The sequence below is a fragment of the Saimiri boliviensis genome, chromosome 7, assembly GCF_048565385.1.
Source record: "Saimiri boliviensis isolate mSaiBol1 chromosome 7, mSaiBol1.pri, whole genome shotgun sequence".
NCBI classification, from domain to species: domain Eukaryota; kingdom Metazoa; phylum Chordata; class Mammalia; order Primates; family Cebidae; genus Saimiri; species Saimiri boliviensis.
The window spans coordinates 22,596,860-22,621,569 of NC_133455.1; the positions used below are offsets into that span (position 1 = coordinate 22,596,860).

A 24,710-nucleotide genomic window follows, 5' to 3' on the forward strand; every position below is an offset into this window, starting at 1 on the left:
AAGTCTCACTCTGTCACCCAGGCTAGAGTGCCATGATATGATCTTGGCTTACTACAAACTCTGCATCCCAAGTTCAACTAATTCTCCTGCCTCAGCCTCCCAAATATCTGGGACTACAGGTGTGCACTGCCACACCCAGCTAATTTTTGTATTTTCAGTACAGACAGGATTTCACCATGTTGGGCAGGCTGGTCTTAAACCCCTCATCTCAGGTGAGCCACCCACCTTAGCCTCCCAAAGTGCTGGGATTAGAGGCATAAGCCACAACACCTAGCTGATTCATTTTATTTAGTTATTCTGTGTTAAAATATTTTGCATTTGGGCCAGGCAAGGTGGCATGTACCTGTAGTACCAACTACTCAGGAGGCTAAGACGGGAGGATCACTTGAGGCCAGGAGTTCAAGGCCAGTCTGGCAACACAGTAAGACCCTTATCTCTTTTTAAGAGAGGAAAAAAAGTTAATCTCAGCACTTTGGGAGGCTGAGGCAGACAGATCACCTAAGATCAGGAATTTGAGACCAGCCTGAGACCAATATGGTAAAACCTGATTCTACTAAAAATACGAAAATTAGCCAGGCATGGTGGTATGTACCTATAGTCCTAGCTACTCAGGAGGCTTAGACAGAATTTCTTGAACCAGGGAGGCAGAGGTTGCAGTGAACCACAATCGCCCCACTGCATTCCAGCCTGGGGACACAGAAAGACTCTGGTTCAGGAAAAAAAAAAAAAAAAAAAAAAAAAAAGTCTGCTGGGTGCAGTGGCTCACACCTGTATGTAATCCCAGCATTCTGGGAGGCCGAGGTGGGTGGATCACCTGAAGTCGGGAGTTTGAGACCAGTCTGACCAACATGAGGAAACCCCATCTCTACTAAAAATACAAAAAAAATTAGCCAGGCATGGTGGTACATGCCTGTAGTCCCAGTTACTCAAGAGGCTGAGGCAGGAGAATTGCTTGAACCAAGATTATCCCATTGCACATCAGCCTGGCAACAAGAGCAAAAGTCCATCTCAAAAAAAAAAGGAACAATAAGTCTTGAAATCTCAATCATGAGAGGAGATCATTCAAAACAGATTATTTCTTTACCTTATAATCAGCTGGGAATGTCATTTTCCATTGTCCTATACAAGGCAAACTGTGAGAATTACTGGTAGATTTACGTATCAGAAAAGTAAAAACAAAGCTTTCTACCTAATTTTTTGTTACAAATACTATGTCCACAATAAAAGCTATAAAATTAAACTGTACTTTTCACCCTAGGCTATACTAATTCATTGACACAAAAAAATGTGACCACTGTCTGTTTACAATTCAAACTGAAATGTAATTCAATCTCCAAACACAGAGGCTGTTTCATTACCTTTTTTTTTTTTTTTTCTCACTCTGTCACCCAGGCTGGAATGGCTGGAATGCAGTGGTGCGATCTTGGCTCTCTGCAACTTCCACCTCCTGGGTTTAGCGATTTCCTTGCCTCAGCCTCCTGAATAACTGGGATTACAGGCACGCGCCACCACATCCAACTAATTTTTGTATTTTTAGTAGAGACAGGGTTTTACCATGCTGGTCAGGCTGGCCTCAAACTCCTAACCTCGTGATCTGCTCACCTTGGCCTCCCAAAGTGCTGGGATTACAGGTGTGAGCCACCATGCCTGGCCTTCATTACATTTTTTAAATATACATTCTCTCTTCTCTTTTGCCTGCACAGTCACCTGGCTGAATGCAGCTAAGGGACAGCTATTTTTTTTTTACATATTTGTTTAGACAGCATGGCTTTGGAATGATACAAAATACAGGAAATCAGGTTTCAGTTTTTCAACCTGGGAAAGTCTTCCCTTTCCCCAAATTGTATTATCCTAGTCAAATTTCATCAAAATTGTATGTGTTATATGTAAACTTACGTAACAAGTGGAACTGAACAAGCAGAAAACACACTGAAATCCACAGAGCTGCAATCGGGATCACAGCAGCAGTTGACATCACACTGTGCTGGGGACAAGTCACAGACACACAGAGCAGCAACTGCAGAAAAAAGAGGGGTAGGATCCAGAGTATCAGCAGGCAGTGACTGCCCCCTGCCACCACAGTGTACCATAAGTCAATTTCATACAAAACGTCATTTCTCCTCTTGTACTTTGGGGGAAATTTGTGAAGTAGAAATGAGTCAGTTTGAGCACCCCACAATCAGAGGCTTCCCCAAAGTGGCTAATGATCTACTCGCTTGGAAAGTTCTGTTAGTGTTTTACCTACAGAGATTTGGTAAGCTAAATATGAAACCCAGGCATTTGCAATTTTCAGAAACTTTCCAAGTGATGCTGATAATTAGACAAGTTTAAGAACCAGCATGCCTAAACCATTTGCCTGGCCAGAAGAACTACCAGTTTAAAACCACAAAGTCCTTAAACCCCTCCTCTGCAGATTACAATTCAGAGGAAGAGCCCACTTAAACCTTCTGGAAAGTGGTTTTTCAACCTTGACCCTCTCTTCATCTATAACCTGCTGCTTTGAAGCTGAACTGATATTCACAGACCCTTGGCCAAGAATCAAATTGACTCAGGTGCTTAGAATGTCTTTGGTGACTTAGACAATAAAGGCAGAGTAGGAATCTCTCCACTTCGCAACTTTTAAGTATTTTATTTATATATATATTTTTTAGATGGAGCCTTGCTCTGTCACCCAGGCTAGAGTGCAGTGGTGCAATCTCAGCTCAATGCAACCTCCGCCTCCCAGGTTCAAGCGATTTTCCTGCCTCAGCCTCCCAAGTAGCTGGGATTACAGGCGTGTGCCAACATGCCCAGCTAATTTTTTGTATTTTAGTAGAGACAAGGTTTCACCGTGTTAGCCAGGATGGTCTGTCTCCTGACCTCAAGATTTGTCCACCTCGGCTTCCCAAAGTGCTAGAATTACAGGCATGAGCCACCGTACCCAGCCTTTTTTTTTTTTTTTTTGAGACAGAGTTTTGGCTTTTGTCACCCAGGCTGGAGTGTAATGGCCCGATCTTAGCTCACTGCAACCTCTGCCTCCTGGATTCAAGTGATTCTCCTACCTCAGCCTCCTGAGTAGCTGGGATTACAGGCATGCACCACCATGCCCAGCTAATTTTTTTTTTTTTTTTAGACGGAGTTTCGCTCTTGTTACCCAGGCTGGAGTGCAATGGCGCGATCTCAGCTCACCGCAACCTCCGCCTCCTGGGTTCAAGCAATTCTCCTGCCTCAGCCTCCCGAGTAGCTGGGATTACAGGCACGTGCCACCATGCCCAGCTAATTTTTTGTATTTTTAGTAGAGACGGGGTTTCACCATGTTGACCAGGATGGTCTCGATCTCTTGACCTTGTGATCCACCCGCCTCGGCCTCCCAAAGTGCTGGGATTATAGGCATGAGCCACTGCGCCCGGCCCCAGCTAATTTTTTTTTGTATTTTCAGAGACAGGGTTCACCATGTTGGCCAGGCTGGTCTTGAACTCCTGACCTCAAGTAATCTGCCAGCCTTATCTTCCCAAAGTGCTAGGATTATAGGCATGAGCCACCGATCTTGGCCAACTTTTAATATTAATAAGGATTATTTTTCTTTGCTGCTTTCTAACAAAGATGATTATGTGGATTTTTAATTATTTTATTCTGTCAAATAGGAAAAGAAAACCCTTTTAAAGAAATAGCAGAATAAATTTATGGCTTGATTACTGCTGAAAGGGAAGAAATAACATCAACCTTCAATTTTACCTGTAATGTTTTCTTTTTCAAAAGAAGATTTCAAGTCCAGGCACTATGATTCATGCCTGTATTCCCAGCACTTTGGGAGGCAGGTGATCACTTGAGGTCAGGAGTTCGAGACCACCCTGATCAACATGGTGAAACCCTGTCTCTATTAAAAATACAAAAATTAGCTAGGCATGGTGGTGGGTGCCTGTAATCCAAGCTACTCAGGGAGGCTGAAGCAGGAGAAATTGCTTGAATCCAGAAGGCAGAAGCTGTAGTAAACCAGGATCCCACTACTGCACTCCAGCCTGGAAGACAGACTGAGACGCCATAATACCAAAAAAAAACAAAACAAAAACAAAAAAACAAAAACAAAACTACCCCATAAAAGGTATAATATACTCAAAAAAAGTGTGAGGTAAAGGGAAAGCCTTTGTTAATATGCAATGATTTCTTAGTCTAAGACCAAAAGCTTTCCCCCTAAAGTCTACAGTGCTTCTCTCTAGTAGAGAACTCTCCTATGTGCTTAGTAAAATGATACAAGTTATGCATGCTAATATTAAAAAAAAAGTGGGGCTGGGCACCTTGGTTCACACCTGTAATCCCAGCACTTTGGGAGGCTGAGGTGGGCAGATCATGAGGGCAGGAGATGGAGACAATTCTGGCTAACACAGTGCAACCCGTATCTACTAAAAATACAAAAATTTAGCTGGGTGTGGTGGTACACGCCTGTAGTCCCAGCTACTTGGGAGGCTGATGCAGGAGAATCGCTTGAACCAGAGAGGTGAAGTTTGTTTTCAGTGAGCCGAGATCATACTACACTCCAGCCTGGGTGACAGAGCAAGACTTGGTCTCAAAAATAAATAAATAAAATGTGCTTTAGGTTCCCTCTATGTTGAAAATTACTATCTTGCTTTGTTTTCAAAACTTAAAGCCCTTGTAGGTAGCTGTAAGATGACGAAAGACAAAGCAATAGTGTTTAATAACTCTACTTGGGAAAGAGGTCTCTACCCAGGATGTGAGTGCACTTAATCATCCAACAAATAGATGCTGAGCCCTTGTCAGGTCTAAGCAGCACTCAGCTGCTCTTGCCCCCTAGTGCGTCTGCACAGGTGCTTTGTAGAGCAAGGTATTAATGAAAGAGCCCACATTCAAGATGAAGGATTATCACTCTTCTCCATCAACACTGCCTTCAAGCGATCTGCCATTTTCCATCCAGCTCTCCACTCAACCTCCTGCTCCAATATCTACAAGTTGTATCCTAAAATTAGACAAATAATTTACCCACCTGAAAAATGAAGATAACAGTACCCTCATCATGGGGTTTTTGTAAGATTAAATGAGATACATCACAGGTGAAATGCTTAGCACAGTGCCTGACACAGAGTAAACAGTTAACAAATGAGTTATTATTACTGTCACAAGTCTAAAGAGGAGTATTTTTAGAAAGTGAAGACAGGCAAAGTGCAGTGACTCATGGCTGTAATCCCTGCACTCTGGGAGGCTGAGGCAGGCAATCTTGAGACCAGGAGTTTGAGACCAGCCTGAGAAACAAGGCAAAACCCCATCTCTACAAAAAATTAGCCGAGCATGGTGGCGTGCACCATGTAGTTTCAGCTACCTGGCAGTCTGAGGTCAGAAGATCACTTGAGCCTAGGAGGTCGAGGCTGCAGTGAGTTGTAATCATGTCACTACACTCCAGCCTGAGTAACAAAGACCCTGTATCCAAAAAAATAAAAAGTGTAAGGACAAGTACAAATTCATCCCCTATATAGGAAAAACAGCCTTGAACGCATGCTAAAATAATATTTCAAACATAGCTTTATTTTGGAGAGAAAATGCATTAACAGATGGAGTACTTACATGAACAAAAGACAATCCAGTCCAAAAACCTTAGAGAATTTCAGGCATTGAATACTTACTTGGCTTTATTCTGTCCCAGTTTATCACTAATTTAACTTCCCAACTAATTCATCAAATCAACAATTTAAATATAAAACACAGCTAAGCAACGTGGCTCATGCCTGTAATCCCAGCACTTTGGGAGGCTGGGGCGGGTGGATCATGAGGTCAGGAGATTGAGACTGGTCTAGCCAACATGGTGAAACCCCGTCTCTACTAAAATACAAAAAAAATTAGCCAGGCATGGTGGCATGCACCTGTAATCCCAGCTACTCGGGAGACTGAGGCAGGGGAATTGCCCGAACCAGGGAGGCAGAGGTTGCAGTGAGCCAAGATCACGCCACTGTACTCTGGCCTGGGTGACAGAACGAGACTCTGCCTCAAAAAAAAAAAAAAAAAGAAAGAAAGAAAAGAAAAGAAAAAGAGAGAGAGAGGAGAATACTTTTGGAGAAATAAAGGTTCAGTAACTGAAGTTAAGTCCTAGAGTTCAGGATGTCAGCCAATGATGACTTTTTAACTAACCCTGAGTCTAAATCAATTTGAGAAAAGTTTTTTTTTGTTTTTTTTGTTTTTTTTTTTTGAGACAAAGTCTTGCTCTGTCGCCAGGCTGGAGTGCAGTCGCGTGACCTCGGCTCCCTGCAAACTCCACCTCCCAGGTTCAAGAGATTCACCTGCCTCATCCTCCTGAGTAGCTGGGACTACAGGTGCACGACACCACGCCCAGCTAATTTTTGTATGGCCAGGATGGTCACGATCAACCTCGTGATTGCCCACCTCGACCTCCCAAAGTGTTGGGATTACAGGTGTGAGCCACCACAACCGGTGGAAAAGATCTTAAGAAGGGATAGGCCAGGCACAGGGGCTCACACCTGTAATCCCAGCACTTAGAAAAGCCAAGGTGGGAGGATCAGTTAAGCCCAGGAGTCTGAGATCAGCCTGAACAACACAGCGAACCCTCATCTCTACTAAAATTTTAAAAATTAGCAAGCTGAGGGTGTTCACCTGTGGTTCCAGCTACTCTGGTGGGTGAGGCAGAAGGATCCCGTGAGCCCAGTAGATTGAGGCCAAGGAAATATGATCGTGCCACTGCACTCCAGCCTGGGTAACAAAGTGAGACCTTGTCTCAAACAAACAAAAAAAAAAGATTTTAAAAAAAGATTAAAAGTATTGTATATCTACTGAGGTTACTCTCAATTCACACTAACAGACAATTAAAATTTTTTTTTTTTTTTTTTTTTTGAGACAGAATTTCGCTCTTGTTACCCAGGCTGGAGTGTAATGGCGCGATCTCGGCTCACCGCAACCTCCGCCTCCTGAGTTCAAGCAATTCTCCTGCCTCAGCCTCCTGAGTAGCTGGGATTACAGGCACACGCCACCATGCCCAGCTAATGTTTTGTATTTTTAGTAGAGACGGGGTTTCACCATGTTGACCAGGATGGTCTCGATCTCTTGACCTTGTGATCCACCCGCCTCGGCCTCCCAAAGTGCTGGGATTACAGGCTTGAGCCACCGTGCCCGGCCTAAAAAATTTTTTTGAGATCATGAATCACTTGGAGAATCGTCTATGAACTCTCATCTTAGGAAAAGGCAATATTCACAAAGTTTTGTGCTCAATCTTAGGGGGGTCACATTCTCCAAAGTTATCCATGTCTTTTTTTTTTTTTTTTTTTTTTGACAGTCTTGTTCTGTCACCCCATCTGGAGTGCAGTGGTAGTGACTGCAACCGCCACCTCCTGGGTTCAAGCGATTCTCCCGCCTCAGCCTCCTGAGTAGCTAGAATTACAGGCATGCACCACCATGCCTGGCTAATTTTTCCATTTTTAGTAGAGACAGGGTTTTGCCATGGTGACCAGACTGATCTCAAACTCCTGACCTCAAGCAATCCACCTGCCTTTGCCTCCCAAAGTGCTTCGATTACAGGTATGAGCAACCGTTCCAGCCAAACGTCAAATTAGATTATAAAATATTTTTACTAAACGTGTAATTCTAGGATTAGACAATCATTTTTTGAAAAAAATGTTAATTATTCCTAAATAAGAATCCTAAGAGGTAAGCATAAACCCTCCCTCCATACCTTCCCACCTCCAATACAATACAAGAGGAATCCTGGGTTTTTAGAATTCAGGTCAACAGACAATAGTCTTAACTTAGTCACATTTAGTATGCTAGACCTTTGGCATCTCTTTAAATAAATGAAAGTTCAACGCAGCCGAGGCACTAATTTCCACCATTGTCTAGAAACGATTTAATTTCGTCTTGGGCTGCAAGGATTCATTCATTACTACTCTTTGCATTACTCTTGTCTGGGACCACTTCAAGCATTTTCAAAGATCTGATACCGTCCCACTTACACTCTCTGAAACCCGGTTTTCTCATTTACATGACAGTGATAGTAACCTCTACCTCTCAGGGTTATTGTTTAGAGAACTGACGTTTATGGAACTCTCAGCAGCGTCTGCACACAGTTAAGTGCTCAATAAGCGTTAGCTATCATTATTATTATTATTACGTCCTCACCCGGGCTCCCCTCTTCAGGTTGGATCACTGTGGACCCCAGGAGCTGGCACATGGTACCCACCGTCCGTGACCGGGGTAGGCCTGGGGCCCGAGGTGGGCTCTGGAGCCCTGGGGGTCTCGAGGGGCCTGGTCGACGGAGAAGGTCCGAAAGGAGCCAGGGCTGCCTCGGTGGAGTTGAGGCCCTCTGTCGCCACCGCCGGGGTGGCCTCGGTCTGGGCGCTCACAGAAACCCAGCAGCCCAGGAGCACCACCAGAAGCGGCGGGACAGCTCGCGGCCTCATCGCCCAGCAGGTTCCAGCGAGGCCAGCTCCGGGGACCCCGCGTTGCCGGGCAACCGCGACAGCCAGGCGCGGGGCATCATGGGAAAGAGCTCGCAAAGCCGCGAGAAGCAGCCAGAGACGAGCGGGGGAGGAGCCGGGGCGAGGCAGGGGGCGGAGCCCGGGGGCGGAACCCGGATGAGGCTAGAGGGCGGAGCCTGGGTGGGGCAGCCTGGGCAGGCACAGGGTGAGTCTGGCGGGTGTGAGGCCGGCGGAAACGAGGGGCGTGTAAATCCCACGTGTAGTTTCCAATGGGCCCACGGCGCTTGCTTAAAAAATACGGATTTTGGCCGGGCGCGGTGGCTCAAGCCTGTAATCCCAGCACTTTGGGAGGCCGAGGCGGGTGGATCACGAGGTCAAGAGACCGAGACCATCCTGGTCAACAAGGTGAAACCCCGTCTCTACTAAAAATACAAAAAATTAGCTGGGCATGGTGACGTGTGCCTATAATCCCAGCTACTCGGGAGGCTGAGGCAGGAGAATTGCCTGAACCCAGGAGGCGGAGGTTGCGGTGAGCCGAGATCGCGCCATTGCACTCCAGCCTGGGTAACAAGAGCGAAACTCCGTCTCGGGGGGAGAAAAAAAAAAAAAAAAAAAAAAATACGGATTTTGGCCGGGCGCGATGGCTCACTCCTGTAATCCCAGAACTTTGGGAGGCTAAGGCGTGCAGATCACGAGGTCAAGAGATCGAGATCATCCTGGCCAACATGGTGAAACACGACCTCTACTAAAAATACAAAAAAATTAGCTGGGCATGGTGGTGCATGTCTGTAATCTCAGCTACTCAGGAGGCCGAAACAGGAGAATCGCTTGAATCCGGGAGACGGAGGTTGCAGTGTACCGAGATCGTACCACTGCACTCCTGTGCTCGGGAGTTCCAGACCAGCCTGACCAATATAGAGAAACCCGGTTCTACTAAAAATACAAAAATATAGAGCGAGACTCCGTCTCAAAAAAAAAAAAAAAAAAAAAAGCGAATTTTCTGTAGTCCCAGCTATTGGGTAGACTGAGGCAGGAGAATTGCTTGAACCCGGGATGTGGAGGCTGCAGTGAGCCAAGAGGGTGCCACTGCACTCCAGCCTGGGCAACAGACTGAGACTGTCTCAACCAAAAAAAAAGTGGGGGTGGATTTCCAGGTACCACCTCATGAGATTCAGAATCAGTAAGTCTAAGGCAGGACCCATTACCCCAGTTTTGGGGTTTTTTTGTTTTTGTTTTTGTTTTTTTGAGACGGAGTTTCGCTCTTGTTACCCAGGCTGGAGTGCAATGGCGCGATCTTGGCTCACCGCAACCTCCGCCTCCTGGGCTCAGACAATTCTCCTGCCTCAGCCTCCTGAGTAGCTGGGATTACAGGCATGCGCCACCACGCCCAGCTAGTTTTTTTGTATTTTTAGTAGAGACGGGGTTTCACCATGTTGAACAGGATGGTCTCGATCTCTTGACCTCGTGATCCACCCGCCTCGGCCTCCCAAAGTGCTGGGATTACAGGCTTGAGCCACCGCGCCCGGCCTCTTTTTTTTTTTTTTTTTTTGAGACAGGGTCTCTCTCTGTCGCCCAGGCTGGAGTGCAGTTGTGCAATCTTGGCTCACTCCAGCCTCGACCTCTGGGGCTCAAATAGTCCTCCCACCTCAGCCTCCTGAGTAGCACTTGCCACCCCACCCAGCTAATTTTTCTATTTTTTCGTAGAGATGAGGTCTCCCTCCATCACCCGGGGCTGATCTCAGACTCCTGCGCTCAAGTGATCCGCCTGCTTCGGCCTCCTGAGTCCTGAGTAGTTGGGATTATAGGCATGAGCCACCACTTTCAACCAGGAATAAATGTATGTATATTTTTTCCCCCTTGTTGCCCAGGCTGGAGTGCAATGGTGCAATCTCAGCTTACCACAACCTCTGTCTCCCAGATTCAAGCCATTCTCCTGTCTCAGCCTCCCAAGTAGCTGAGATTACAGGCATGTGCCCCCATGCCCAGCTAATTTTGTATTTTTAGTAGAGAAAGGGTTTTTTCCATGTTGGTTAGGCTGGTCTCAAATTCCCAACCTCAGGTGATCCACCTGCCTCAGCCTCCCAAAGCGCTGGGATTACAGGCGTGAGCCACAGTGCCCAGCTGAGGAATAAATATTTTTAACAAACATCCCGACACAAGTAGATGAACTGGAGGGAAATTTGGGAAGCGCTGTCCCGCCACTAATGTGGGTATTTTGAAGGAGCATAAGAATCTGTCAGATCACTGTCCCTGAATTCTCTCTATCCCTGACTCTGTCAACACTGGCTTCACCTTTTTTGTGTTAGCTGCATCCCATGAGGTCATTAGATAAATTCTGTTTGCTGTATTGTGATAAATTGGACAAATGAACACTGTATTTTTTTTATTTTTGCAGAGAGAGGGTCTCACTATTTTGATCAGGCTAGTCAGAAACTCCTGGCCTCAAGTGACCCTCCTGCCGTGGCCTCCCAAAGAGCTGGGATTGCAGGCATGAGCCACCACACCAGGTCTAACAACTTTCCTTTTTTTTTTTTTTTTTTTTTTTTTGAGACAGAATCTCACTCTGTTGCCCAGGCTGGAGTGCAGTAGCATGATCTCGGCTAACTGCAACCTCTGCCTCCCAGGTTCAAGCAGTTCTCCTACCTCAGCCTCCCAAGTAGCTGGGATTACAGGTGTGCACCACCACTCCTAGCTAATTTTTTATTTTTAGCAGAGACAGGGTTTCACCCTCTTGGCCAGGCTGGTCTCAAACTCCAGACCTCAGGTGATCCACTCACCTCAGCCTCCCAAAGTGCTGGGATTACAGGCATGAGCCACCACACCCAGCCAAGAACTTTTTAAAAGACAAAAGTATTTTACAAAAATTAAGTAAAATAATTTAGATGTCTTAAAGAAGAAAGCAAAGCAAATCCACTGTAACACTGCAAAATGACCTGGAGACTCTTAAGATTTAGGAAAGCCTCTCCATTCTGAATGGGCTTATTTAGGAGGTACCCAAGCCCAGAGATGTTGGCTGCACCTTTGACACTTAATCTCCTTACAATTCAGAAGTAGATGCCAAAATACTTAAACATGGCCAGGTGCACTCACACTTGTACTCCTAGTACTTTGGGAGGATCGCTTGGGTCCAGGGGTTGAGACCAGCCTGAGCAACATGGTGAAAACACATCTCTACAAAAAATACAAAAATTAGCTAGGTGCTTGTAGTCCCAGCTACTCAGGAGGCTGAGGTGGAAGGATCACCTGAGCCAGGAGCAGTTGAGGCTGCACTAAGCCATGATCCTGCCACTGCACTCCAAAACAAAAAAAACCTTAAACATAGTATTTATTCAAATACTAGGTATTTATTCATACCTTAAACAGTATTTATTCAAGAAATGTATTTATCAATTCAGAAGAATGCCAAACAGTATATACCTATATATATATAGAATACCAAAGAGTATATATCTAGTTAATTAAATGTATTTCGCAAAACTGAATAATCAAAGTGATATCTTTAGCACTTTCCTGTGGCATTCCAGAGACAGTGTATAAAAATATAATTGAATCACTCAAATGTGTAAGACAGATATTTCCCTTTTCTCTGCAAAGGATTGCTTTAGCAGCTGACTGAAATTCTGGACTGCTTTTAATAACTGATGAAATGCTTCCCCTTTTTTTAAAAAAAAAAGAAAACAACCAAAAATAGGCTGGGCGCAGTAGCTCACGCCTGCAATCCCAGTTCTTTGGGAGGCCGAGGCGGGCAGATCACGAAGTCAAGAGATCAAGACCATCCTGGCCCACATGGTGAAACCCCGTCTCTACTAAAAATACAAAAATTAGGCAGCCCTGGTGTTCCACACCCGTAGTCCCAGCTACTCGGGAGGCTGAGGCAAGAGAATCACTTGAACCCTGGAGGCAGAGGTTGCAGTGAGCCGAGATCTCACCACTGCACTCCAGCCTGGCAACAGAACAAGACTCCGTCTTAAAAAAAAAAAAAAAAAAAAGCGGGGGCCGGGCGCGGTGGCTCAAGCCTGTAATCCCAGCACTTTGGGAGGCCGAGGAGGGTGGATCACGAGGTCAAGAGATCGAGACCATCGTGGTCAACAAGGTGAAACCCCATCTCTACTGAAAATACAAAAATTAGCTGGGCATGGTGGCGCGTGCCTGTAATCCCAGCTACTCAGGAGGCTGAGGCAGGAGAATTGCCTGAGCCCAGGAGGCGGAGGTTGCGGTGAGCCGAGATCGCGCCATTGCACTCCAGCCTGGGTAACAAGAGCGAAACTCCGTCTCAAAAAGAAAGAAAGAAAGAAAGAAGGAAAGACAGCCAAAAATATATTTTCCAAACCTCCATCTCATACTTCTAAAGGCCAGGAATGTTCGTTTTCCCTTTTAAGCCTCTTTACTTCCAGGCTTCTACTTTCTTTCCTATTCCTTAATCCTGTGAATCATTTTGTACTATTGAAATTCTAGGTTGCTGGATTAAATTTTGATAAATCATCCTTCAACTTTATATATATATATATATATATATATATATATATATATATATATATTTTTTTTTTTTTTTTTTTTTTTTTTTTTTTTTTGAGACAGAGTCTCGCTCTGTCACCCAGGAGGCTGGAGTGCAGTGGCACAATCTCATCCCACTGCAACCTCCCTCCACCTTCCTGGTTCAAGCAATTCTCCTACCTCAGCCTCCCAGGTAGCTGGGATTACAGGCGTGCACCACCAGGCCTGGCTAACTTTTGTATTTTTAGTAGAGATGGGGTTTCGTCATATTGGCCAGGCTATTCTTGAACTCCTGACCTCAAGTGATCCACCCACTTCGGCCTCCCAAAGTGCTGGGATTACAGATGTGAACCACCACTCCTGTCCAGTTTTATAATTTTTGTCTTTATGGTTATGGGCCCTCTGAGGTCCTCTTCAAGTCTGATATCCCATTATTCCAAACAAGACCTGCTATGATATGGATTACCTCTTTTGTCCAATCTCAAACAAACACTTGGTAGATGACTCCAAAGTAATTTTATGACATTTGACTCTGAATGAGGATTGCACCTACCCAGATACATTTTGCAAACCTTAGGAACATTAGAACTTTTCATTTCACAGTTGACTAATTTCTAGCCTGTTTCCGTCTTTCAACCCAGAGCACCCTTTCTCCCTTCTGTTTGCCCCTGGCCTTAGCAGGTTCCCTCATTAGGATGGAAGGACACAAAAGTGGCTAAGATCGAGTTCCACATTGTGCCCAAAACCTTAACATTTGGTTTGTGCATAAATGTGTGTGATTTTAAATATCCATCTGTTTCTCCAGGATTATTGGCATTCACAGTTCCTTATAGGGTGTGCTGACACTGGGAAGATCAAGACAATTCAGCTTTTTAGAATTCTGTGCGGAGAAGCTGCCACATATTAGGAGCCTGAAAGAAAAAAATCAAAGATAGGAAGAGGATGTAAGCAGGGAAGAAAACTGAGGCTGACTTCACAAGGTAGTGTCAACCACTCTGTCTTGTTCTTTGGTGTGGTTTGCGGTGACTTGGTAACTATTCTTGTTGTTATGCTGAAGTCATGGCTTCTCACCTGTTTAAAATTTGGTATCTGGCTAGGTGTGATGGCTCACGCCTGTAATCCAAGCACTTACAGAGGCTTGAGGTCAGGAGTTGGAGACCAGCATGGGAACATAGTGAGACCTCATTTCTAGAAAAAATAAATGATAAGGCCGGGTGCAGTGGCTCATGCCTGTAATCCCAGCACTTTGAGAAGTTGAGGCAGTTGGATCACCTGAGGGCAGGAGGTCAAGGCAGGCAGATCACCTGAGGTCAGGAGTTTGAGACCAGCCTGACCAACATGGAGAAACCCTGTCTCTACTAAAAATACAATTTTTTTTTTTTTTTTGTATTTTTACATGCACTGGGCATGGTGGTGCAGGAGGCTGAGGCAGGAGAATCGCTTGAACCCAGGAGGTAGAGGTTGCTGTGAGCTCAGATCGCACCATTGCACTCCCACCTGGGCAACAACAGTGAGACTTCATCTCAAAAAAATGAATAAATAAAAATAAAAGCTCTCTCTTCCTTTCTCCGCCATCCTGGTGTGTGCTTTACTCCGTTTCTCGCCATGTCTTCTCACAGGACTTTCAGGATTAAGTGATTCTTGGCCAAGAAACAAAAGCAAAATCATCCCATTCCCCAGTGGATTCAGATGAAAGCTGGTAATAAAATCAGGTACAACTTCAAAAGGAGACATTGGAGAAGAACCAAGCTGGGTCTATAAGAAATTACACATGAGATGGCACACATATTGATGCTGTCTGAAGGTCAAAATCATGTCACCAAATCAAGCTGAAAAATGTCACCGCTGTCTAGAGAAGTTTGAACAGAGTTTTCTCTCTGGATCTGTTAAGAAGGCATTAGTTGGGGCCGGGCGCGGTGGCTCAAGCCTGTAATCCCAGCACTTTGGGAGGCCGAGGCGGGTGGATCACGAGGTCGAGAGATCGAGACCATCCTGGTCAACATGTGAAACCCCGTCTCTACTAAAAATACAAAAAAACTAGCTGGGCGTGGTGGCGCGTGCCTGTAATCCCAGCTACTTAGGAGGCTGAGGCAGGAGAATTGCCTGAACCCAGGAGGCGGAGGTTGCGGTGAGCCGAGATCGCGCCATTGCACTCCAGCCTGGGTAACAAGAGCGAAACTCCGTCTCAAAAAAAAAAAAAAAAAAAAAAAAAAAAAGGCATTAGTTGGTACAACCCACCATAGTGCTTCCATTATTCATGTTAAAAAAAAAAAAAAGAAGAAGAAAGAGAAGGCTTTGGTTGGCTGGGTTCAGTAATAAATATGTGAGACCTTTCCAAAAAAAAAAAAAGATAAAAGATAAAGTAGCTGGGCATGGTGGCACGTGCCTGTAGTCTCAGTTACTCTGGAGGCTAAGGTGGGAGGATGACTTGAGGCCAGGAGGTCAAGGCTGCAGTGAGCTATGATCACACCACTGCACTCTGGCCTGGGCAACATAGTGAGAGAAAAAAAAAAAAGTATCAATTTTTTTCTAGTGATTAGTATGTCTATTTTTATTCATCTCACCCAAACATTTCACAAATGAGGAGGCAGAGTCATCAAGCTTCCTAAAGGGGTTACTTTAGAGCTCCAAAGGAGTCAAGAATGTGTGAAGATGGAGGATTGGCCGTACCATTTGGACTGAAGTAACCAGTCGGGTATTGATTTCCAGATCAATGCCCCAAAGAAAATAATCCTCAACTGCTCTCATTCTCCCCCTCCCCACGTAACTCATCAACTACCAAGTACTATTCCTGTTCTTTAAGTGTTTTCTGAAACGTTAAGGGACAAAAGGGCTATTTGAGCAGACTTCACATTCTTGAAAGTTCTCATATTTGCATTTGACCTTTTCTAAAACAAAGTAATACATACAGTCACAGACATTCACTGATAAGAATGAAATAAAAAATCCTTGTTTACCATACTGTTTTGTTTTGTTTTGTTTTTTCTTTTCTTTTTTTTGAGATGAAATCTCACTTCTTTTTCCAGGCTGGAGTGCAGTGGCCCAATCTCAGCTCACTGCAAACTCCACCTTCCGGGTTCAAGGGATTCTCCTGCCTCAGCCTCCCGAGTAGCTGGGATTACAGGTGCCCACCACCTCACCTGGCTAATTTTTGTATTTTTAGTAGAGAGGGGGTTTCACCACATTGGCCAGGCTCATCTCAAACTCCTGATCTCAAGTGATCCACCTGCCTCAGCTTCCCAAAGTGCTGAGATTACAGGCGTGAGTCACCATGCCCAGTTTACTATACAGTTTTAACTTTGCATCCTATTATTGAACCAGACTGTAGTTCAAATAATCTTGGCTTTCTAAAAACTTATTTTTGTTTTTATTCTTTTCAGATTGAAATTTTCCAAACAGGATGAAAGGCACAGAAAAGGTGGCCACTGTGTACTCCTCCAAGATTATTCAGAAATTGACGTTTTGCCGTACTTGCTCCACATTTCTTTTTTCTTAGGTTTATAGAGGGATAATTTGTATGCAGTATACTTTTTTGTGTAATAGTTTTAATATAAAGTTTTTTATTACACATCAGTGTACAGGTTTCTATGATGTGCAAGTCTATGAATATTTTTTCTTTCCTTTTTTTTTTTTTTTTTTAAACTTTTGGGTTAAAAGAGTCTCACTCTGTTGCCCAGGCTGGAATAAAGTGGTGTGATCATAGCTCACTGTAGCCTTGAACTCCTGGGCTTAAGGGATCCTACCACCTCAGCCTCTAGAATAGCTAGGACTACAGGCGTGTGCCTATAGTCCTAGCTCCATTTTATGAGATTTTTTTTTTTTTTTTTTTTTTTGAAATAGAATTTCACTCTTGTTGCCCAGACTGGAGTGCAATGGTGCAATCTTGACTTACTACAACTTCCACTTCCCAGGTTCAAGTGATTCTCCTGCCTCAGCCTCCCAAGTAGCTGGAATTACAGGCATGCACCACCATGCCCAGCTAATTTTTTTTTTTTTTTTTTTTTTGGTATTTTTAGTAGAGATGGGGTTTCACCATGTTGGTCAGGTTAGTCTTGAACTCCTGACCTCAAGTGATCCACCTGCCTAGGCCTCCCAAAGTGCTGGGATTGCAGGCATGAGCCACTGTGCCTAGCCTAATTTTATGAGTTTTAACAAACACATACAGTCATGTTAACCACAACCACAATCAAAATGTAGAACATGTAGGTGAGGGGGCTCATGCTTATAATCTCAGCACTTTTAGAGACAGAGGTGGGAATTCACTTGAGGCCAGGAGTTCATAAGCCAGCTTGGGCCATTGGCAAGACTCCGTCTCTATGAAAGTAAAAAAATTGGTTGTTTTCCGTGATGGCTGTATCATTTTACTTTCCTAACAACAGTGCATAAGTGTCCCAACTTCTCCAAATCCTTGTCAACACTTACTGTTTTTTGTTCTTTTCATAGTTATCATCCTAATGGGTATAAGTTGATATCTCATGGTTTTGGTTTCCCTAATGCTTAGTGATGTTGTGAATCTCTTTGTGTGTTTGTTCACCAGTGGTATATCTTCTTTGTAGAAATGTCTATCAAGTCAGTTGCCCGTTTTTTCTTTTTTAGATGATTTCACTCTTGTTGCTCAGGCTGGAGTGCAATGGCGTGATCTTGACTCACCATGACCTCCAGTTCCTGGGTTCAAGCAATTATTCTGCCTCAGCCTCCCAAGTAGCTGAGATTACAAGCATGCACGACCACGCTCAGCTAATTTTGTATTTTTAGTAAAGGCAGAATTTCTCCATGTTGGTCAGGCTGGTCTCAAACTCCTGACCTCAAGTGATCAGCCCACCTCGGCCTCCCAATGTGCTGGGATTACAGTCGTGAGCCACTGTGCCCAGCCCAGTTGCCCATTTTTAAATTGGGTTATTGTCATTGATTGTTCAGTTGTAGGAGTTCCTTATATATTCTGGAAATTATCCTTTTATCAGATATGTGATTTACAGATATTTTCTCCTATTCCATTGGGTTGCCTTTCACTCAGTTGATTTTTTCCTTTGACGTGAACAAGTTTTTACTCTGATATGGTTCCATTTGTCTATTTTTTCTTTTGTCATCTGTGCTTTTGGTTTCTTAGCCAAGAAATCATTGCCAAATCTAATATCCTGAAGCTTTTCACTTATGTTTTCTTCTAGGAGTTTAATAGTCTGAGGTCTTACATTTAGGTCTGTAATCCATTTTGGATTCATTTCTGTATCTGGTATAAAGTAAGGATCTAGCTTCATTTTTCTGCATGTGGATTTCCAGTTTTCCCAGCACCATTTGTTGAAGGGACTCTTCTTTCTCCATTGTGTAGTCTTGGCATGCTTGCTGAAACTCCTTTAGCCATATATGCAAAGATTTCTTTCAGTTCATTTTTATTTTTTGTAGAGATAGGGTTTCACTATGTTGCCCAGGCTGGTCTCAAACTCCTACCTCAAATGATCCTCCTGCCTCAGCCTCCCAAAGTGCTGGAATTACAGGCATGAGCCACCGTGCCTGACCCAGTCCATTCTTTTTATTGGTGACGAGTGTTCCAAAAATGGCTCTTCTGCAATTTATCCGTCCATTCATCAGTTGAAGGAATTTGGATTTTTCTAGATTTTTGGTGATCAAAAATAATTCATTTCTCTTATATACATACCTAGGAGTGAGATTTCTGGATTGTATGGCCAATATGTGTTTAAATGTATAAGATACTGCCCAACTTTTTCCAAAGTGACTGCCTATTTTCATTCCCACTAACAACGTATGAGAGTCCCAGTTTCCCATGCTCACAGGCACTTGGGATGGTCAGCTATGTTTTGTTTTTGTTTTTAGTGATTCTGATAGGTGTGTATGGTGGTTTCCACTTGCAGTTTCATTAACTGGCTTTTAAGAAATCCAATCACCTGGTAACACACATCTACATTGCATTTTAATCTTGGGGTGCTTTAAGTATTTGTCAAATGTGAAATGAACAAATAGTTTATTCTTCTCTATATAAGGAACTTCAAAAAATGAAAGTGAGCTGGCTTCCTGGTCCCACTGAGCACCTGCTCTCCCCTCCCCCACTACTGTTTCTGTTTCTGTGTTGTAAATATGTGTTCTTTCTTTCCAGATAGTTCCTCTTTCACTTACCTTTTACCGGCTACAGCCTGTTAGTAAATTCTTCTTCTTCTCCTTCTTCTTTTTTTTTTTTTTTTTTTGAGATAGAGTTTCACTCTTGTTGTCCAGGCTGGAGTGCAGTGCCATGATCTTGGCTCACTGCAACCTCCACCTCCCAGGTTCAAGTGATTCTCCTGCGTTATCTCCCTGAGTAGCTGGGATTACAGGCACATACCACCTCGCCCAGCTAATTTTGTATTTTTAGTAGAGACGGGGTTTCACCATGTTGGTCAGGCTGGTCTCAAACTCCTGACCTCAGGTGATCCACCTGCCTTGGCTTCTCAAAGTGCTGGGATTGCAGGCGTGAGCCACCACACCCAGCCTTTTTTTTTTTTTTTTTTTTTTTTTGAGATGCAGTCTTGCTCTGTCACCGAGGCTGGAGTGCAGTGGCATCATCTCAGCTGACTGCAACCTCCACCTCCCAGGTTCAAGCGATTCACCTGCCTCAGCCTCCTAACTAGCTGGGACTACAGGCACATGCCACAACACCCAGCTAATTTCTGCATTTTTAGTAGAGACGGGTTTTCACAATGTGGGCCAGGCTGGTCTCGGAACTCCTGACCTCAAGTGATCCACCCACCTCAGCTTCCCAAAGTGCTGGGATTACAGGCATGAGCCACTGTGCCAGGTCAGAAATATGTATTCTTTCAAGATAAAATCCATCATACTGATGTTTCCAATCAAAATTAATACTATGGAGGTTTCACTTAACCATATTCATCTTACGTATGTATCTCTTGTCACACCATAAAGCTTGGTTCTCAACAACCCCAACGTAATTTATTATTTGCTTTATCCTAAAATACACATTTAGCATGGTCCTAAATAACAATACCAATAAAAGAATAACAATACCTGCCCAGGCACGGTGGCTCATGCCTATAATCCCAACATTTTGAGAGGCTGAGGTGGATAGATCACTTGAGGTCAGGAGTTCAAGACCAGCCTGGCCAACATGGCAAAACCCCATCTCTACTAAAAATACCAAAATTAGCTGGGTGTAGTCGTGTGTGCCTGTAATCCTAGCTACTCAGATGGCTAAGGCAGGAGAATCACATGAACCCAGGAGGCAGAGGTTGCAGCAAGCTGAGATCACACCAGTGCACTCCAGCCTAGGTGACAGAGCAAGACTCCGTCTCAAAAAAAAAGAGAGAGAGAATAACAATACCAACAACAATACTAATAATACAGAATAATGATACTAATACTACTACCCAACCACAGGATTATTTGAAATACGTTAAGAGTGATTTTAGCTACACACTTCCTTTTTTTTACTCTGTTGCCCAGGCTGGAGTGCAGTGGCACAATCTTGGCTTCCTGCAACCTCCACCTCCTGGATTCAAGTGATTCTCCTGCCTCAGCTTCCAGAGTAGCTGGGATTACAGGCACCTGCCACCACCCTGAGCTAATTTTTATATTTGTAGTGGAGATGGGGTTTCATCATATTGGCCAGGCTGGCCTTGAACTCCTTACTCTGTGATCCACCCACCTCAGCCTCCAAAGTGCTGGAACTACAGGTGTGAGCCACCACATCCAGTTAATTTTGTATTTTTAATAGAGGTGGGGTTTCATCATGCTAGCCAGGCTTGTCTCAAACTCCTGACCTCTGGTGATCCACCCGCCTCAGCCTCCCAAGGTGCTGGAATTACAAGTGTGAGCCACCATGCCCAGCCTGCACACTTTCATTTAATCCCTCTGTTTTTAGGATATCTCCTCGCCTCCACGTTTTTATCTGACTGCTATCCCTGAACCTAGAACTTCTCGGTTCAAGTTCTCCAGGGAATAAACATCTCATCTTCTGCAGAAATTGGGGTAAGGCAATGACGAGGAGGAGAATCAGGGGTCTAATAGTTCCCCCAGATGGTATTTCTATTCAATTAATAATTGGTTTTCGATCCCACCTCTCAGCACAGGGGCCATTGACCAATTCCTGAGACTTTCTGGGGTTTATCAACTCTAACTGCCTTGAAACTCATTAGCATCTCCTGCAAAAACTAGGGTTTCTCCTCCTAGGTAAACCACCCATCTATATTCTATCTTCTAAAAAGGATTTGAGGTCAGGCACAGTGGTTCATACCTGTAATCCCAGCACTTTGGGAGGCTGAGGCAGATTGATCACCTGAGGTCAGAAATTTCAGACCAGCCTGGCCAACATGGTGAAACCTGGTCCCTGCTAAAAATACAAATATTAGCCAGGCGTGGTGGCATGCACCTGTAATCCTAGCTACCCAGGAGGCTGAGGCAGGAGAATCGCTGGAACCCAGGAGGTGAAGGTTACAGTGAGCCGAGATCGTGTCATTGCACTCTGGCCTGGGCCACAGAGGGAGACTCTATCTCAATAAATAAATAAGTAGGATTTGAGATATCTCATGGGCAGTCTTCTCTCACATTCTTTGTGGGTTTATACGTCTTTGATTCCTCTACTAGTATTTCAGGAGTATTACAGGAGACAGCAGGAATAACTGCATGGGCTCAATATGCCAGGTTTCTATTGTTTTATGTAAACATTTTCCTGTCAGTCATGGAGAGGTAATACAGTGAAATGATTAGAAGCTCACATGTATAATGGGGAAGTCTAAATCTATGATGGGGAAGCCTGTGTGGGGGCAGGGGATATAGCTCTGTGCCTTCTGCTCAATTTTGCTGTGAACCTAAAACTGCTCTTAAAAATAAGGCCAGGAGTGATGACTCATGGCCTGTAATCCCAGCAGTTTGGTTTTGTGTGTGTTCGTGTGGTTTTTTTTTTTTTTTTTGAGACAGTCTCACTCTATCACCAGGCACCAGGCTGGAGTGCAGTGGCACAATCTTGGCTCACTGCAACCTTGCCTCCCAGGTTCAAGCAGTTTTCCTGCCTCAGCCTCCCGAGTAGCTGGGACTACAGGCACATGCCACCACGCCCAGCTAATTTTTGTATTTTTAGTAGAGACGGGGTTTCAATGTTGGCCAGGCTGGTCTCGATCCCTTGACCTTGTGATTCGCCCACGTCAGCCTCCTAAAGTGCTGGGATTACAGGCGTGAGCCACCATGCCCAGCTAATCTCAGCAGTTTTAGAGGCCGAGGCGGGCAGATCACGAGGTCAGGAGTTCGAGACCATCCTGACCAACACGGTGAAACCTCATCTCTACTAAAAATACAAAAATTAGCCAGGCATGGTGGCATGTTCCCGTAATTGCAGCTACTCTGGAGGCTGAGGCAGGAGAATCACTTGAACCCGGGAGGTAGAGGTTACAGTGAGCTGAGATCACACCACTGCACTCCGGCCTAGGCAACACAGCAAGATTCCATCTCAAAATAAATAAATAAATATTTTAAAATTAAAAAATAAGGTCTAGGCTGGGCGCGGTGGCTTGTGCCTGTAATCCTAGAACTTTAGGAGGTCAAGATGGGCCGATCACTTGAGATCAGGAGTTTGAAACCAGCCTGGCCAACATGGTGAAACCCCATTTCTACTAAAAATAAAAATAATAATAAAATAAATTAGCTGGGCGTGGTGGCTTGCACTTGTAATCCCAGCTACTTGGGAGGCTGAGTCAAGAGAATTGTTGAACCCAGAAGGCAGAGGTTGCGTTGAGCTGAGATCCTGCCACTGCACTCCAGTAAGATTCCATCTCAAAAAAAAAAAAAAAAAAAAAAAAAAGTGTACTGGGCCAGGCGCAGTGGCTCAATGTCTATAATACAGAATCTTGGGAGACTGAGGCAAGCAGATCATTTGAGGTCAGGAGTTCCAGACCAGCCTTGCCAACACAGTGAACCCCTGTTTCTAATAAAAATATATATATACACAAAAATTAGCAGTGCGTGGTGGCGGTTGCCTGTAGTCCCAGCTACTTGGGAAGCTGAAGCATGAGAATCCCTTGAACCCAGGAAGCAGAGGTTGGCGGAGAGCTGAGATGCCTCTGCACTCTAGCCTGGACGACAGAGTGAGACTCTGTCAAAAAAAAAAAAAAAAAAAGCCCGGGCCGGCACCCAGCGCGGCCCGCCAGCCACGGCCCAGCCGCCTCGGGCCCGGCAGCCATCCACGACGGCTGGTTCCGCGAGACCTGCAGCCTGTGGCCTGGCCAGGCCCTGTTGCGGCAGGTGGAGCAGCTGCTCCACCACCGGCGCTCGCGCTACCAGGACATCCTCGTCTTCCGCAGTAAGACCTACGACAACGTGCTCGTGCTGGACCGCGTCACCCAATGTACAGAGAGGGATGAGTTCTCCTACCAGGAGATGATCCCCAACCTGCCTCTCTGCAGCCACCCCAACCCGCGAAAGGTGCTGATCATCGGGGGCGGAGACGGAGGTGTCCTGCGCGAGGTGGTGAAGCACCCCTCCGTGGAGTCCGTGGTCCGGTGAGATCGACGAGGATGTCATCCAAGTCTCCAAGAAGTTCCTGCCAGGGATGGCTGTTGGCTATTCTAGCTCTAAGCTGACCCTACATGTGGGTGTTGGTTTTGAGTTCATGAAACAGAATCAGGATGCCTTTGATGTGATCATCACTGACTCCTCAGACCCCATGGGTCCCGCCGAAAGTCTCTTCAAAGGGTCCTATTACCGGCTCATGAAGACTGCCCTCAAGGAAGATGGCATCCTCTGCTGCTAGGGTGAGTGCCAGTGGCTGCACCTGGACCTCATCAAGGAGATGGGGCAGTTCTGCCAGTCACTGTTCCCCGTGGTGGCCTATGCCTACTGCACCATCCCCACCTACCCCAGCGGCCAGATCGGCTTCATGCTGTGCAGCAAGAACCCGAGCGCCAACTTCCAGGAGCCGGTGCAGCCGCTGACGCAGCACCAGGTGGCCTAGATGCAGCTGAAGTGCTGCAACTCCGACGGGCACCGCGCCGCCTTCGTGCTGCCCGAGTTTGCCCGCAAGGCCCTGAATGATGTGAACTGAGCCCAGGCGCCACGACTGATGCCACCCAGGACCTCGGACCACAGAGCCTGCAGGGTGCCTGGGCCCCTCCAGCCCTGAGCCAGCCCTCCTCGCCCACCAACCAAATGTTACAAGCCCCAGAATGCTGCCTGGCCTGCCCTGCTGGGCGGACTGTCTTTGTGTCTGTATCTCGGCGTTTCACCTTCAAGCCTGTATCAGGTGTGTACAGCGCCATCTCTCTGCCTTCTGTTGCCCCTCACTCACCAAACACGTGTATTTATAACAACAAAAAAAAAGCAAACTTTCTGGAGCCACAGTGTTTTGGTTCAAACCCCTATTTCTGCTACTTGCTAGCAGTGTAACTTTGGGCATACTTTCTGTGTTCAGATTCTTCATCTATAAAACAGGGAAATAGTGGTATCTAGGTACCAGTTTTGGGCACACAGCATGGTATATGCAGTACACACCATGGCATAGCTAAATAAGCCCTCAAAAAGCTTTACAATGCAGCCTGGAGAATGTAGCAAGACCATTTCTCCACAAAAAAATAAAAAGAAATTGGCTGGATGTGGTGCCACACACCAGTTCTAGCTACTCAGGGGGCTAAGGTGGGAGGATTGCCTGAGCCCTGGAGTTGGAAGCTGCAGTGAGCTATGATCATGCCACTGCACTTCAGCCTGGGTGACAGAACAAGACCCTGTCTCCATTAAAAAAAAAAAAAAAAAAAGCCGGGCGCGGTGGCTCAAGCCTGTAATCCCAGCACTTTGGGAGGCCGAGGCGGGTGGATCACGAGG

General features: G+C 45.3%; 1 protein-coding gene and 1 pseudogene across 7 annotated transcripts in view; one reads left to right on the forward strand and one right to left on the reverse strand.

Annotated features, from left to right (window-relative positions):
- The window catches only part of TCTN1 (tectonic family member 1), a 34,315-nt gene extending 25,834 nt beyond the window's left edge, over positions 1-8,481 (reverse strand). For 6 of the 7 annotated variants that reach the window (XR_012518339.1, XM_074402238.1, XM_074402239.1 and 3 more), the window contains exons 1-2: positions 8,171-8,481; positions 1,897-2,017 (exon numbers count right to left, since the gene is read on the reverse strand). Coding sequence is in view for 6 of the 7 variants with exons in the window: in XM_074402238.1 (XP_074258339.1) it covers positions 1,897-2,017; positions 8,171-8,390 (341 nt within the window). In the remaining variant the exon portion in view is untranslated. Of the gene's footprint in view, positions 1-1,896; positions 2,018-8,109 lie in introns of all 7 variants that reach the window. The other variant, XM_074402240.1, reaches the window with a different exon arrangement.
- On the forward strand, positions 8,469-23,937 carry LOC101035487 (spermidine synthase pseudogene; annotated as a pseudogene).
- Positions 23,938-24,710: the final 773 nt, after the last annotated feature.